The 17,443-nt window shown below is 43.7% G+C and overlaps 1 protein-coding gene across 4 annotated transcripts in view; it reads left to right on the forward strand.

The window, feature by feature from the left end:
* smarca4a (SWI/SNF related BAF chromatin remodeling complex subunit ATPase 4a) overlaps window positions 1–16,933 on the forward strand; it is a 111,377-nt gene extending 94,444 nt beyond the window's left edge. The window contains exons 29-37 of one of the 4 annotated variants that reach the window (XM_078234886.1): window positions 3,901–3,945; window positions 7,105–7,182; window positions 8,637–8,855; window positions 9,203–9,456; window positions 10,077–10,185; window positions 10,932–11,033; window positions 11,925–12,054; window positions 14,627–14,766; window positions 16,111–16,933. In XM_078234886.1, coding sequence (XP_078091012.1) covers window positions 3,901–3,945; window positions 7,105–7,182; window positions 8,637–8,855; window positions 9,203–9,456; window positions 10,077–10,185; window positions 10,932–11,033; window positions 11,925–12,054; window positions 14,627–14,766; window positions 16,111–16,143 — 1,110 coding nt within the window. In that variant the 3' untranslated portion in view covers window positions 16,144–16,933. The remainder of the gene's footprint in view (window positions 1–3,900; window positions 3,946–7,104; window positions 7,183–8,636; window positions 8,856–9,202; window positions 9,457–10,076; window positions 10,186–10,931; window positions 11,034–11,924; window positions 12,055–14,626; window positions 14,767–16,110) is intronic. The other 3 variants (XM_078234887.1, XM_078234888.1, XM_078234889.1) reach the window with 3 other exon arrangements.
* Window positions 16,934–17,443: the final 510 nt, after the last annotated feature.

Here is a 17,443-nt window from a genome sequence, read left to right on the forward strand (position 1 = left end):
CCCTGAGCTGAGCTTCCAACGACACTAACCTTACCTTGCATGTTCCACATCATAACATCTCCTGACTGCAACTCTGCTCAGCTCTTATGCTGTTGAAACTTTTATTCATGCATTTGTTCCCTTTAGATTTACCTATTCCAACTCATTCCCGTGCAACTTTGCATGTCCTACCCTCCATGAACTTGAAGTAATCTAAAACAACCATCTGTGTCTGAATTTGTAGTACATCCTGTTTACCCATCTCCTCTGTGTTCATTATCACCCAGTCAAGCAATGCTTTGATTTAGAAATTCTCATCACTGTCTTCATGTCCCCTCCCCCCACCTCTTCCCTCCCTGGCTCTATAATCTACAGCTCCACAACCTTCTGCGATATCTGCACTCCTCCAGTTCTAGCCTCTTGAACATTCCCGAGTTTAATCACTCCACCAATGGTGGCCATGTCTTCAGCTGCCTGGCTATAAGCTCTGGAATTCTCTACCTCCACCTCTCTGCCTCACTACCTCACTGTCATCCTTTAAGATACTTATTAAAACCTAGCTCTTTGACCGAGCTTTTGGTCACCAGTCCTAACATCTCCATATGTGGTTTGGTTCATATTTTGTTTGATAACGCTCCTGTGAAGCACTTGGGGACTTCTTACTATAAATACAAGTTGTTACTGTTGTTGTTGCTCATCGACACTTGGTGCCAGTTACAGTGTATTTAAGGGAATCGGAGCTCAGAATTGTAATTCCATTGCAATAAACTCTGACTTTGGGTTTGTGTAGGTATTGTGGTCTAATCTGGTGGGGAGCATCACGCAGCTCAGGCACGATCCAGCTGCACATAGGTTAATATTTATTGTACCACAACATAAACTTAATACCGTCATGAAAGGAAACCAAATTTTAACTTTGTGGGCTTATTATAGGCCAGTGTCATTTATTGAGTACTAACCTATAATTCTTTAATTGGGTGATGGCTGGTCTTGTTACTGGTAATTTCTCAATTGACAAAATAAACATAAGGATTAACAGAAACATTAACAGAAACATCAAGGGTTAACTCTGCTTGGTTCCAGATCTGCCAGGCTTCCTACTCCGGCTTGTTATTTAGCAATACCCGCTGGATGTGTGTAGGTGTGTGTGTGTTCACATCCTCACGTTCACCCCCTCTATCTCTGTAATCTCCTCCAACCCTAGAGCCCCTCTGAGATCCCTGTGCTTCTCCAGTTCTTGAATCCTTGCATCCCATTTCCATCGCTCCACTATGAGCGTCTATGCCTTCAGTTGTCCAGCCCTGAGTTCTGCAGTTCCCTCCCTGAGCCTCTCTGCCTCTCTACCTATCTCTCCTCATTTGAGAGGCACTTTAAAACAAATCTCTTTGACCAAGCTTTTGGTCACTTGTGCTAATGTCTCCTTTGTGGCTCGATGTCAAATTGTGCCTGGTCACACTCCTGTGAAGTGCAGGGGGAGTTTTACCTTCTTAAAGGCTTTGCTTAAATGTTTTTTTATGTGAGAGTTAGCAAGTGTGAGACAGCATGAATGGAAGCGTAGTGAGGACTGGGTTTCCCTGCGAAACCTGCCAACATTCGCAATACAGGCTTATCCATGCAGAATGCTTACTTGGGAAGAGTGGTTGATGGAGGAGAAGAAAAATATCAGTAATTAAATAAGATAGGAGAAATTCAGCTTCTTGAGCCTCTTCTGCCATTCGATTAGATTATGGTTGATTTGTACCTTAACAACACCTACCCACCTTAGTTCCATGATACTTAATACCCTTGTCCACCAAAAATCTATCAGTCAGTTTTGAATTTTTTTCTTGACCCTCAGACTCAACAGCTTTTGGAGGGAGAGAGTTCCAGATTTTTACCACCCTTTGTATGAAGAAGCGCTTCCTGAAATGACCACTGAATGGCCTAGCTCTGATCTTAAAGATTGTTCTGGACTTCCCACACAAGAAGAAATAGTTTCTATCCACTGTGTCAACATCTTTATCTTAAACACCTCGATTAGATCACACCTTAATTGTCTATACTCAGCCTGGCCATGTCACATATAGGACCTTGATTAGGGTAGCAAGACTGGTCTGAAACTTGGGGTGGATTTGAGAAGCTGTGGGAAAGGTTGCTCTGAGGCCCAAGAAGGTTGCTGTTAATGTTTTCTGACCTTTCCAACTGTGTCTACCGCATATCTGGCTGATGGCTGTGACCAGTGGGAAAAAGTGGCTCTTTTCTTCCCCCCTCTTTTGTTGTATAGGGACATCCCTCTTTCGCACCCCTGACTTGCAATTCTATATATATATATATATATAATTAAAGTAATAAAATCTGCCAAAATGTCAGCCATGGCTAAATGGGTAGCACTGTCACCTCTGAGTCAGAGGGTCATGCATTTAAGACCAACTCCAGAAATTGGAACACAAAAATCTAGCCCAACCCTGATAGCATCTTCTAAAATCACAATCTCTACCAGACAAGGGCAACAAATAAAAGGAACAACAGCGCCTACAGGTTCCTCTCCAAACCACTCACTATCCTAACTTGGAAATATATCACCATTCCTTCACAGAGGCTGAGTCAAAAGCCTGCAATTCCCACCCTAACAGCATTGTGGATATACCTACACCACATGGACTGCAGCGATTTCAAGAAGCTGGCTCACCATCAAGGGTAACTAGAGATTGGCAACAAATGCTGACGTTGCCAGTGACACTCACATCCCACTGACGGATCAAAACATACACTGCCAGTGCAGTACTGAGGGTGCATTGCACTTTAGGAAGCCCATTTGCCCTCTGTGATGGACTCTTAAAAAATTTCACAACACTATTTCAAAGCACAGAGCAGTTATCTCTAGTGTTTTCCAAAATTTATCCTTCAACCAACATCACTAAAACTGGTTATCAGGCCGTTATCACATTGCTGTTTGTGGGAGCTTGCTGTCGGTAAATTAACTGCCACCTTTCCTACGTTGAAATAGCGACCACACTTCAAAAGTGGATGTCAAGCTCTTTGGGGTTTTCTGAGTTCATGAAAGATGCTATATAAATGCAAGTGCTTTCTCAAGGCCCATAATCAGGCAAAAAATGGTGACAATGAGCCAAAGAATATTAGAATAAATAGTCAAAAGCTTGGTCAAAGTTACCCATCTTTCGCATCAGGCCTGCTGCATATTGAAGTATTTTCTGCCTTTATTTCATAAAATCAATGATCCATTTCATTCACATAAAACAAACAAATCTTCACTGCCAATGGACCAAACCCCTCCTCGTAATTAAGCTGTGTCTCCAGCAGACAATCAAACTCTGGGGCATAAAGCTCCATTAGGAATATGGTCCTGAAAATGTGCAGGGTATAGTAGCTTTAGTAATCCAAATTTCTGGTCTAATGATTCAGAGCCACAAGTTCAAATCTCACCGTGGCAGCTGGGAATTTAAATTTAATTAATGAAAGAAATCTGCAAATAAAAAGCGAGTATCAGCAATGGTGACCATTAAATTACCAGATTGTTGTTAAAAAAAAACATCTGATTCACTCATGTCCTTTAGGGAAGGAAATATGCCTTATCTGGTCTGAATCTAGACCCACATCTATGTGGTTGATTGTTAACTGGCCTCTAAAATGGCCCAGCAAGCCATTCAATTATAGTTAAGAAGGTGGCTCACAACACTTTTCTAGAGGACAGACAATAAATACTGGCCTTCCCAGTCAGGTTCACATCCTGTAAATACATTTTAAAAATACTCCCTCTCCCTTCATCAGAAGTTACCACAGAATTGCACTGGCCTTGTCTATAGCTGGGACGACTTCTAATAAAAACGTTTTTTGTCTCAACTTTTCCATGTAATCAGTGGTGACTGAAAAATGAAGTAATGGGATATTTGTTTGTTGTTTTTTTTTCCCCAATTAACATAGTCTGAGGTTGTGGCAGCGGAGGTGAAAGGATCGGAAGGACATACTGTAAGTAGACTAGTTTGTAGTCCGACCTGCATCTGCGCATCATCTTATTCTCAGGCTGTGCCGGAGGGCTCCTCTTGTTTCGGGTCTTTGGCAAAATGTTACTAAACGTTATGCACGCATTATGTTATATAAAAGAGCAGGAACAATGTCAACAGTGTTTTCTTCCAATTGAACACTTTTGCCAAAAGATTTTTCACAAGTGTTGGGGTGAGACACTGGAGCCTCCTGTCACAGGGGGGGGCTTGTTTACTGATTATTTTACATTTGTTTTTGGATTTAAGTCGGGGAAACTGCAGAGGATTCTGCACATCCCACACTCGCTAATCTTTTCTTACTCAAAAGGCGGAGGATGTTAAAGAGGGGGAGATGAGGAGACTTTTTTTAACATAGTGAGTTGTTACGATCTGGAAAATACTGCCTGAAAGGGTGGTGGAAGCAGATTCAGTAGTAACTTTCAAAAGACAATTTGATATATACTTGAAAAGGAAAAAAATGCAAGGTTCTGGGGAAAGAGCAGAGAGTAGGTCTAATTGGATATAAGAAATAGGAGCAGGAGTAGGCCATTTGGCCCCTTGAGCCTGCTCTGCCATCCAATTACATTATGGCTGATCTACCTCAGCTACACCTTCCAGCACTATCCCCATATCACCTGATTCCTTTAGTATCTAAAAATCTGTCAATCTTTGACTTAAATATGCTCAACAAATGAACTCTCTGCGGTAGAGAATTCAAAATATTCACAACCCTTTAAGTGAAGAAATTTCTCCTCATCTTAGTCATGGCCAACCTCTTATCCTGAGACTGAGACCTCTAGTTCTAAAACCTTACGAGGGAAAACATTTACCCGGCTTTTTACCCTTATTTACCCTTATGAAGCTCCTTAAGTATTTTATATCTTTCAATGGGATCAACTCTCATTCTTCTGAACTCTAGGGAATTTAGTCCTTGTCTACTCAATCTCTGCTCATAGGAGAGACCCTTCATCACAGGAATTGGTCTGGTGAACCTTTGTTGCACTCCCTCTAAGGCAATTATATCCTTCCTTAGGTAAGGAGACCAAAACTGCTCAGTACTCAAAGTGTGGTCTCTCCAAGGCCCTATATAAATGCAATAAAACTTCTTTACTCTTATATCCAATTCCTCTGTAATACAGGCTAGCACATTATTTGCTTTCTCAGTTGTTTTCTATACCTGCATGTTATCTCTTTCAAAGAGCAAGCACAGGCATGCTGGGCTGAATAGTCTCCTGTGCTGTAACACTCGGATTAAAATTTTACTGATGTTTTTTATTCAAACTAACCTCTGCTGAACCATTAGCGGTGGGAGTGTTCCTGGTACTAGGTGTAAGAGGTGGAGCTTTGCCCTTATGGACAGGGAGAGCCTAGCCACCTCCTCTTCTGCACCTTGCCAGCACAGGCCCTTGCTGTCAGCATGGAGAATAGTTGCAGGACAAGGCTGGAGAAATGATAAAGGATAATAATGTTAGCAATAAAAAGAAATTTGGTGAACACAGTGATGCAGAAAGGAAATGGTGGCCTTGCTGGAGACAGCTGTGTCACAGGAGGTGATTAGATATGGTTCCTTGTCCGCAGCACATTTACAATTTCAAATCACTAAATCCCTGCCTATAGCCTCATGCTGCTGATTAGCCGCAGTTGTAGTCAGATCCTTCAAGGCTGGGACCTTGGGGACCAGCTGCTTGTCGCAACTCATGGTGGCATTCTCGCTCCTGCAAAGGGTGGACATTCCAGGTCTCAGTCCTCCAGTCCCTCCAATCATCTCATCTCCAGATAAGATGTGGGAGTAATGGAGAGAAATTACAGGGTGTATGAAAGCTACCAAAAAACATTAATTTTGTTTCTTCTTTATTGTAATGAATTCCTTGCATTGTCTGTGACTGCATGCCTGATGTTTCACTGCATAGAGTGATGTTTTGGATCAAGGGAACATGAACAGACTTATGGAGTACACCCCACCTTCATTATAAAGCTCCCAGTTATAATACCTTCTCCATTGCACACCCCACCCCTCATTATAAATCTCTCAATTATAACCCTCTCTATCATACACCCTCTGTATAAGGCTCCCAGTTATAATATCTTCTCTGTTTCTCACCCCACCCTCAATATAAGGTTCTCGGTTATATAACTTTAGTTGCGCTATTAAGTAGTATCCAGTGTCCCCGGACACTTGAGTTTCATCAGTGGCGCATTCCCTAAAATGGTCAACAACGTAAATTCAAAGCTCATTGTGCCACTTGTGAAGCTAACTGCAGTTTAATATGAACTGAGACCGGAAATGAGTGTCAGAAATCAGCCTTGTGTGGAATGTGTGCCTTGTGATTCCAGCTTCATGTCAATGTCACAGTTGCAGTTTGCTAAGCATCTGTTCTGCATGGCGTCCTGTTGTCCTCTTTCATATGTGAATGATCATGTTGGGGTGAGGGGACGGGAGTTTGTTTTGATTCTTTATTTTATCTGTAAAGTCCCTCCAAGAAGCTGGATGGGTGAATGCAGACATTTCCTCTGCCAGTTGCTTGAGAGGATAGGTACAGAGGCATCAAAAGTCTTTGATTTATTGATTAAATACTTGGTTTCTCTCGACTGTCACTGAATGCAGCACCTCATGGTGATTAGCCATTTGGGTCAGACTGCATTCCTCTACAGGCTAGAAATCAGTTGCAAGTGACCACTACAACATTCATGCCCTGTTGCCCTAGATGGTAACTTTTGATTACTCACAAAGCCTAATTAAATGTGCAATGCCCAACAGAAAATACCATGGAAAGATCCAATTAATGACATGTTGGTTTTAACTAGTATTACCCATTTTCTTTCTTTGTCTGTACTTCGTAGGTTCTGTCCCTGCCAGGACACTGTATCCTGACTGGTGGTGTTTGAGGGGCTGATATTCCTCACTAATCCTATATGCAGATGACTTTGCATTCCCTGACAGCGTCCCGGCCAAGTTTGGGGGCTCATAATGGGAGGCGGGGATTTATGCATTGTGCTTCACTCACTTCTCCTACTGTCTTCTGAAGACAGTTAAAAGCAGGGCGATTTAGAATATTTATGTTGCAGAGGAAATTTGTTGCATTGTATCTCAACCTCCACTCTCTCTTCCATCGCAATCTATAACCTGTTATCTGTTTGATTGTAGGAAGAAGATGAGGTTCCTGATGATGAGACGGTGAATCAGATGATAGCCAGACACGAAGAGGAATTCGATCTCTTCATGGTACGCAGTGACAGCTGCTACAGCATAAAATTTTCTACTTAAACCTGATTTCTATCTATTCTCCTCTTCTGAAGATCTTAATTCCTTTTGGTGCACAATTTCCATGGACCTTTAAGCTCTCTGGGTGCCTTGCCCAGGTTGTCTTACTTCAGGCATGAGCCTAGAGAGTATCAGCCGCGTATTCAACTTTGAAATATATCACATCTGGCCCGCTATGTCCTTGCCCAGCGTCCTCCGACACACGTTCCATTGTGAACTTCTGAGTAGTGATATAAGGAACCCTATCTGATTTGTGCCTCTCTTAAAACCAGGGTACTGAAACCAATTGTAGCAGCCCAATCCATTATGGCTTGCTAAAATCAACTGACTCTTTACAGATGGAGAATTGAAGTGGGCACCTTCGGATCCACGCGGTTTAGTCCTAGAGTAGTTTCTGTCTTTGCCTGCTGGGGCACTAGGAAGCGTCAGCCATGGTTGCATTTTCCCCACTGAATCCGACACTCAGAGTTCAAGTCCCACTCTATAGACTTGAGCACAAAAATCTAGGCTGACACTCCCACTGCATTGTTGGAGATGCAATTTTCCAGATGAGACAGTACACTGAGGTTCTCTCAGTTGAAAGTTAGAAAGATCCCAAGGCACTATTCAAAAAAGGTAGGACAGTTTGTTTCAATGTACTGGGATATTTCTCTCTTAACCATTAAATTAGATGATCTGATCATTATCACAATGCAGTTTGTGGGAGCTTGTTGTATGTAACTTAGCTGCTGTGTTTCCCTCATGTCAATACTGACTACATTTCAAAATTATTTAATTGGCGGTAAAGAGCTTTAGGACTTCTCCAGGTTGTGAAGAGCACTATAAAAATGTAAGTTCTTTCCATCTTTTGCTGGGAATGGTGTGAGATTTTCCTTCAACATGGGAGCCCCTTGCTCTGCACCACTTTGGACAGCACGGTGGCACAGTGGTTAGCACTGCTGCCTCACAGCACCAGAGGTCCGGGTTCAATTCCCAGCTCAGGTCACTTTCTGTGCAGAGTCTGCACGTTCTCCCTGTGTCTGCGTGGTTTCCTCCAGGTGCTCCGGTTTCCTCCCACAGTCCGAAAGCTGTTCTGGTTAGGTGCATTGGCTGTGCTAAATTCTCCCTCAGTGTACCCGAACAGGTGCGGAGTGTGCTGACTAGGGGATTTTCACAGTAACTTCATTACAGTGTTAATGTAAGCCTACTTGTGACACTAATAAATAAACTTAAAGCAGTGCTTCACAGTGGTAAGGGAAATCCTCCAGGGAGTGGGGTCAGGTGACTTGCCTTGATGGTCTGGCTGAAATGACAAGCAGACTTCTGTATGATTGAGAAATTTCTGGAGCTTCCAATCAACTGTAGATGCCAAAACGAAAGAGGATGTGAGTGTTGAAGACCAGCTCAATTCTCTCTCTGTTTCTTGCTCGGTTTAGCGGATGGATTTGGACCGTCGTCGGGAGGAGGCCAGGAACCCAAAGCGAAAACCGCGGTTGATGGAAGAAGACGAGCTTCCAAACTGGATCCTGAAAGACGATGCTGAGGTGGAGAGGCTGACGTGTGAGGAGGAGGAGGAGAAGATGTTTGGCCGAGGCTCGCGGCAGCGGAAGGAAGTGGACTACAGCGACTCCTTAACCGAGAAACAGTGGCTCAAGGTAGGAGTGTGAGTGCGTGGGAATGCAGCCCAATCGTTGGGTGTTCTTATACATAAACAACACAGGCCGAACACTGCACCATCACTCAAGGAGATGAATCCTTTCAGAAGCAAGCTACGTCCAAATGGTCACGGCAGCAACTGGTGGATATGGTCAATGAAACCAGGTGAAGGAGCGAGTCAACAACTGTACCTGTTCGCTGAATTCCACGGAGTAGAAACATCTGAATGTAAGTCACACTACCCAGCACATTAGGATTGCACTCACACCTACACTCCACAGGTCCACTGGCTGAGTAAGGTACCAAAAAGAATGGGTTTCATTGTGACCTCGTTCTCTCCCAACAGGCCATAGAAGAGGGCAACCTTGAGGAGATTGAAGAAGAGGTTCGTCAGAAAAAAGCCCGGAAGCGAAAGAGAGATGTTGACCCGCCGTTAGTTATGGCGACCACCAGCACACGCAGCAGTCGGGACAAGGATGACGACGAGAAGAAGAAAAAGAAACGTGGGCGGCCACCAGCAGAAAAACTGTCGCCAAACCCCCCAAACCTCACCAAAAAAATGAAGAAAACTGTGGAGGCGGTGATCAAATACAAGGACAGGTTAGTGAGACAGTCGCTTCAGGGGGTTAGTGAGAGGATACCGAGGGCATGGAGCCTGGGATCTGCATAGTTGAGCACCACACGTTTTTCCAAACTAGAAGGTACAGATTCAGGATGATTGACAAAAGAATCAGAGGTGAATTGAGGGGAAATTTTTTTACACCATAGTTACTAGAATCCAGAATGCACATTTTAAAAGTCAATGAAAACTGATTCAGAAACAATTTTCAAAAGATAATTGAATAAATATTTTGATGGAGAAAATTGTCCGGTTGTGGAAGAGCAGGACAATGAGACTAACTGGATAGCACTTTCAAAGAACTGGCACAGGCATGATGAGCTAAATGTCCTCCCTCTGTGCTGCAAGATTCTGTTCTACACTATATGTTCTCAAAACTGATGCTCAAGATTCTGAAGTCTGTAATTAGCACAAAACTAAAACAAGAGTCAGCATGTTACTGCTAAAAGCTGGTTAGTGTGTGTTGTATTGAGGGTGAGATGGCAGTGTTATTCTACTAAGATTATGCAGTGCCTGCAAACACTAGCACTTTGTTTCACACAGTACTCCTTATGTGCCGTGAACGGCTGATAATCGACAGGTTTTTATTTCTGTTTTAAAGCAGTACTGGCCGGCAGCTCAGCGAAGTCTTCATTCAACTTCCCTCTCGCAAGGAGCTTCCAGAGTACTATGAACTCATCCGCAAACCTGTTGACTTCCGGAAGATCAAGGTATACTCACTCCCATGCGACCACTTGCATGACAGTACTCTGTTTAAAATGTGTTCTGAATGTTGGGTTTTATGCAGCAAGCTCCAGCATTGTAACTTCTAAATACGCTACATGGACCAGTCCAGAATTTCAAAACATTTTCTTCTCTCCATCATCCATGCTTCCATAGCTGATGGTGAGGCATCTGTAGCATTGCTCTACATGAAGTGGGCATATGAAGCAGTCAGGCTCAGCCAGGTTGAAAAATAATAGGTGAGAATTTGTACCCCGGACTTAGTGTCCCAGTCTGATGGTACATGGCACAACCCAATAGCACATGCCCCAAGCTGATGGTACTTGAACAGCTCGATAGATGATCCACTCAGATTGAATGTGCCCCTCTGGGATCCCAAATTATTTTCTTTCATTACCAGGGTTTTTGTCTTCACCCACCATGGCAATGGCCTAAGCTGATGCCTCCTTTCCTGTTATGTTAAGAGTCACTCTATATTTGATTGATGGGAAGCGCTCTTTGGAGAAGCGCTGACCCCGTCAGCTCTTCCTTCCTTTGAGTGCAGTTGGAGCATTTTGTTTCTGCAAATTCACCCAGCAGAGATTCAGTGAACCCCAGCCAGTTTATGAGTAATAACCCGTTCTGAGTAACAGCAGGCTCTGCTATCACAGTCACTGCACATTCCTGGAAGGAAGGTTTAGATTTGTGGAACTTCTGCTGGTGAATGAGCTGACTGCCACCTTTCTCTCAGTAGGAGCGGATCCGTAATCACAAGTACCGCAGTCTCAACGACCTGGAAAGAGATGTGATGTTGCTGTGTCAGAATGCACAGACATACAACCTGGAGGGATCACTGGTGGGTAACAGAAAAGGTCTGGAATCATAGAATTGTAGAACACAAAAAAAGACCATTTGTCCCATTGTGCCCGTGCTGGGTTTTTAGAAGAATCTTGCACCTCTCCTGCTTACGCCACACATTAAGCCAGTGCATTTCCAGATCATAACACCTCACTGCGTAACATAAATTTGGTCTGATCTACCCAATGCACCCTCCCCCCCCCAGCTTCGTTTCCAATTGTCTTAAGTATGTTTCTGGTGATTACTGACCCTCCTGCCACTGGAAATAGTTTCTTCTTATCTACTCTATCAAAACCCCTCAGAATTTTTGAACAGCTTTATTACGCCTTCCCTTAACGTCCTCTATTCTAAGGAAAGAAATCCCACCTTCTCCAATCTCTCCATGGAATTGAAGTAGTTCAATGCTGGTACAATTCTGGTAAATCTCCTCTCCACTGAATCTAAGGCTTTGAAATGTTTGGTTCCAGGAATTGGTCACAGCATTACAGCTTCGGCCAAACCAGGGACTTATAAAGATTTAGCGTAAATTCCTTGCTTTGGTACACTGTGCCTGTTTATAAAGCATCCTTGTGTGATCTTTGTTCGTAATCAGACCCCTCACTTTATCAATTTATTAGTCTTTTTAGCAATCAGCATCCCTGCACCCCGAGATAAATATTAATGAAGATTATCCATTCAAACCATGCAAGAGCATAGAATGATCGTAATCTGTTCAGCCATCGCTATCCCGCCACCACCCATTAAATCTCCTGACTAAAGCTTGTTGAAAATGCCTTCCTCTACCCAGAAGGGAGACCCAGAAGCAGATCAGACCAACTGTCTCACCGTACCAGTTGATTTTGTTGCCATTGTATTTGCAGCTGATCAAACCTCTTTCTGACAATCTTAGATCTATGAGGATTCGATTGTGCTTCAGTCTGTTTTCACCAGTGTACGGCAGAAAATCGAGAAGGAAGAAGACAGTGAAGATGATAGTGAGGAAGGAGAGGAGGAGGAGGAAGAAGGATCGGAATCAGAATGTAAGACTTGTGGGAAATTCAGTTTCCATTTTGTCTTTCATTTTGATTTTCTATTCCCCATTCATCTTGGATTACTCCACTACCACACAGGAGAGTTGCTAAGAAATTATGTTCGGGTAAAAACAGGAAAAGCTCAGCAGGTCTGACAGCATCTGTGGAGCGAGAAACAGAGTCAACATTTAGAGTCCACTATGACGCTTGTTCAGAACTGGAGAAAGGTAGAGATGTGATGAGTTTTATGCTGTTGAAAAAGCAGAGAGGGGCAGGTGGAACAAAATAGAAGGTCAGGGATAGGTTAGAGGGCTGGAATGATTAAATGACAAAAACATCATGGAACACAAGACAAGGAAAGTGATAATGATAGTATTAAGAGAGAGGGCATGATCTTACGACCTCATCCCACCCGGCTTTCGGGTGAGAGACGGAAAATGAGATACGTGGCCAGTTTCTTGCCTCCCCCAATTGTACTGACCCTGTTTTGCCAGTGAAATTAGTTTCATGCCCAGAAAGGATGCAAAGTTATTTAAATATTTATGACATAATTTAAATGTCATTAGCAAGTCCCAGATGCTATCGTCCTGGACTCATTTGGCCTTACTTGCTCACCAGTCAAGATTCTCACTGGCGAGAATGACAGATGTCTCCACCAGAGGGAGAGTAGACGTGATGGTCTCGCCAAGGGGACTGGAGGCCATTGAAGCCATCAACTGGTTGGGGGCAGGGCCAGGCCATGCCGCTGGGCACCCTGGCACTGCCCACTGGACACCATAGCTGTGCTGGGGCAGCGCCAAGGGGGTAGAGCCAGAGTTTTTGTTTTATACATTCATGGGACATGGGCGTCACTTGCTGGCCAGCATTTATTGCTCATCTGTAGTTGCCCGAAGATAGTTGAGAGTCAACCACGTTGCTGTGGATTTGGAGTCACATGTAGACCAAACCAGGTAAGGATGGCAGATTTCCTTCCCTAGAGGACATTAGTGAACCAGATGGGTTTTTCCAACAATTGGCAATGGTTTCATGGTCATCAATAGACTCTTAATTCCAGATTTTGTTTATTGAATTCAAATTCCACCAACTGCCATGTCGGGATTCGAACCCCAATCCCCAGAACATTAGCTGAGTTTCTGGATTAGTAGTCCAGCGATAATATCACTAGGTCATCGCCTCCCTATGGGTGTGGGGGTGGAGCTATGACAGGAGGGAGCTCCACAGGAGTGGTGATCAGAGTGGGAGGGAGGGAAGGAACTCTGCAGGATGTGATCAGGGAAGAAGGGAGGGAACTCTGCAGACGGGGGCGATTGGTGGGGGGGGGAGCGATGTTCGTGGGGGGGGTGGTGTCTAATGTCTGTGGGGCGGGTGGACTGCAGCCGATCTCCCAGTACACTGGGAGATCAGAATGCCTGCGCAATAGCGCCTCAAGAGCTCAGCAGCCGCTTTCGCTGGTGAGCTCAAGCTCAGCGCCCCACCCGCCCAGGGTAGATCCAGAGAGTACGTGTTAATAGCAGAATAATGGTCGCACTGTCTGAGAGTGTAATAGCAGAATATATCATAGAGAAAGGTCAACACTGTCTGAAAAAACAAAAACTGGATACGGACTGGCACTTGGTGGGGGAAATTCAAAATGGAGGTCAGAGCTCGTGGTCTGAAATCGTTGAATTTGAGTCCAGAAAGCTGTAGAGTGCCTAATCAGAAGATGAGGTGCTGTCCCTCAAGCTTGCCTTGGGCGTCTTTGTAACATTGTAGCATTGATGACAGAATGTGAGTATGAGAACGCAAGATGATGAATTGAAATGGCAAGTGACAGGAAGGTCAGAGTCATGCTTACAGACTGAGCACCCAGTCTGTGTTTAGTCTCCCCAATGTAGAGATGACCGCATTGTGAGAAGCAAGTACAGTAGACTAAACTGAAAGAAGTGCAAGTACATCACTGCTTCACCTGGAAGAAGTGATTGGTGCCTTGGACAGTGAGGAGTGAGGAGGTAAATGGACAGATGTTACACTTTCAGCAATTGCATGGGAAGATGATTGATGATTTTGGGGTGACTGGGGCTGGGTGGAGGGATAGAAAATGGTTTGATTTAGATGGTGGAATTCTGTAACTGCCAATATTGTTATGTTGATTAGGAATCTGCTAACCACTGCTTACCATTCACGCACTGTAGGGGAGAAATACCAGAATTTTACTTCCCCTTCATCAGTCTGTCCAGTTCCGTCTGATAGCCGGCTATGACCACCCTGCCACCGTGGGGAAAGTGGCCTATCTGCTCACTCTGCTAGAGTAGGGTCTGCTGGGGAAGAAGGAAGCCCTGATAACGGCCTGTCTAAAGAGGATATTGCTGTGAGGCATATTCTCAAGAGCTGCCCTCTTACAGACCATTTAGGGAATGAGCATAACCAGGGTCATGGGAACATTGGAGGCTCAAGGGAATACACTCTGACTGATTAACAGTTTAGTGAATGATCATGTTCTGGGTCGAGGGAAGACATTCTGACTCTTGATAGTTGTGATGAGAGTGAATGTACTTGGATTAGGTTCACCCTTTGTGATTCCATCTCTCTCTCTCTCTCTCAGCTCGTTCAGTGAAAGTGAAGATTAAGCTCGGCCGGAAGGAGAAGAGCCAGGACCGAGTGAAAGGACGCAAACGCTCCAGCCGTACTTCCAAATCCAAACCCGTTGTAAGCGATGATGACACGGAGGAGGAAGTGGATGAGGTGGGACCCAGTACCTGAGCCCGTTATTGCAGTATTTACATTGTACAAAGTTGAGTTTAAGTCAGTGACACGGGATCTCCTGTATTGGGTGGCCTGTAGCCTCCTCCATGTTGACCTCATGCATTCAAAGTTGTAGCTTTTGAGACCTGCAGCTGCCGCCATTTAATTCACCGACAACAGTTAACAAGATTTTTGTGCTTTTTGTACGAACTGCACTGCACCATGCAATACTAGAAGGACAAAAACTGCCTGTGTGTTCCACCCTTCTCCCCACCTCAACCCCCTACCTCTGCCCCCGCAGTTACCAGCCTGAGATCAGGAACTCACATCCTACCTCTGCAAGATGAAGCTGCTGTACCTTCCTTAACTACAAGTTTATTTTTATCAATTTACTCTGGTCTGATGTTGGCCAGCGTGAATTTAATGGGTTCAACAACTGATCTTTCTGTTCCCAGGACTTTGCACTTCTGATCACTATCCAGCAATGCCTGCTAGAAACTGCACAAATGTGAATGTTAGGCGAGATTAGGACTGGGCTTGGCTCTAGCAACTATCCCTGTGGTTGTATAACCTCTCCTAATACTCAATGAGGCCACATATGAAGAATGAGCAATTGGATAAAGTACCAGATGGTAGTCAGTGCCAACAGGAGCAGGCATTGAGAAGTGTATGTGGGGGTGGGGAGGAGGAATATCAGGAATGTCAAAGTTGTACAATTGGAATTCTGTCAGTAATCACAACTGTTTGTGTGTATATTGTCACTAGATTAACCAAGAGACTTTAAAATGCAGCAATGTTTCAGCTGGATAGCTGCACTGAAAAGTAGAAAACTGAAGGAACAGGGGTGGAATGAAGGCAGAATAGTAAATTTTTAGACCATGAGAAATTGAGTAGACTAGACCTATATTACCTAGAATGTAGAAGAATGAGAAGTGATCTCATAGAAATATATAAAATTCTTAAGGGGTTTGACATGGTAGTTGTGGGAGGATGTTTCTTCTAGCTGGGGAGTTCAGAACTAGAGGTAATTGTCTCAAGATAAGGGGTTGCAATTTGGGACTAAGATGAAGAGAAATGTATTCATTTAAAGAGTTGTCAATCTTTGGAATTCTCAATCCCAGAGAGTTGAGAATGCTTAGTTGCTAAGTACATTTGAAACAGAGATAGATTATTAGGTATTAACAGAATTAAAGATTATAGGGATAGAATGGAAAGGTGGAGTTGAGGTAGAAGATCAGCCATGATCTTATTGAATGGTGGAGCAGGTTAGAGGGGCCGAGTGGCCTACTCCTGCTCCTATTTCTTATGTTCTTATGATTTTTGTGTGTTTTTGTGCCTTTTCAGGAACGGTCAGGAACTGGTAGCGAAGAAGATTAATCTCAGGATAACATTCTGTGTCGGAATCTACACTGGGGCTTTGTCCATCCTTCAGAAAGTGACTGTGCGATGTTCTCGTACCTGTGTCCAGCTAGCAGTGTAGTTTACGTTTTTAGTATATGATGTAAACTTGAATATTTACAGCAAGAGAGAGAAGGCATGTAGGACTATCAACTTAGTGTCTCGCCATGTTGAAGCCGGTCGTGTTCACAGTGGCATTATTGATATGGGGCTTTTCCAAGCTGGCATTATTTTTGTGCAAAAAAACGTTAATTCTGACAAGAAACACAGCTGCTAACTGCAGGCATCCCACAATCTAATTCCTACCCATCCCACCCCTACTTTTCATTTCCTGCTGAGTTTCCTCACACCGTGTAATATATAATCCATCTGGTTAATCGTTACATTAATTAAATTAACCAAATGGAGTTGAATCGTGGACTATGACACTAACCCGTGAGTTAACTCGTTGCTGGATGGTGCACTGCATTCTGCACAACAAATGACAACTTGAAAAAGTCTGACCAGAGAAAGAACAAAAACTCATGATTTTTGGGAATACTTGATTTTTCTAGACGTTTATTTTGTTTCCTTTCTCCGTGCGAGCGCAATTGGTCACATGCAGTCCTTGCCTCATTGTATTGTGACTTGTGTAAGCATGTGTGTAGGAATTCACTCCCATTACTATACTGTATTTTAAACAGGTCAAAAACCTCCATCTTTACAGACTGCAAGGGAATTCTGTACTGTCATTATCACTGGACTACAATAAAATAATTACTTGACTGTGTCTGATGTATTTGTGTACATGTTTGCCTGTTAAGGCAACAATTTGCATTTATATAGCACCTTTTAAAGTATTAGAATGTCCCACGGCAATCCACAGGAGCCATTAGACAAAAAATTAACACAGCTTCATTTGAAGAGAAATTTGGTGAAATAACTATTTTTTAAGGATCCTCAAAGATGAGCAAGAGGTGAAGAGGTTTAGAGAGGGGAGAAGTAAGAGTTTAGACAACCAAAGAATAGAGTTTAGACAGCCAAAGTCGTGGCTGGCAATGGAGCAATGAAAATCAGGACTGAGCCAGAGGCCTGAATTAGAGGAGCACTGTGATGCCAACGATGGGAGGGATGAGGTGATGGAGGAAGTTGAAATAAGGGTAAGAATTTTTAAATCAAAACATTGCTGGACCAAGATCCAATGTAGGTCAGCGATTACACGGATGATGGGGCCTCGAAAGTTAGGATATGGGCAGCAGAGTCTTGATTGAGTTCAAGATTACAGAGGATGGCAGGCCAG

The sequence above is a fragment of the Mustelus asterias genome, chromosome 19 (genome assembly GCF_964213995.1).
Source record: "Mustelus asterias chromosome 19, sMusAst1.hap1.1, whole genome shotgun sequence".
Classification (NCBI taxonomy): Eukaryota; Metazoa; Chordata; class Chondrichthyes; order Carcharhiniformes; family Triakidae; genus Mustelus; species Mustelus asterias.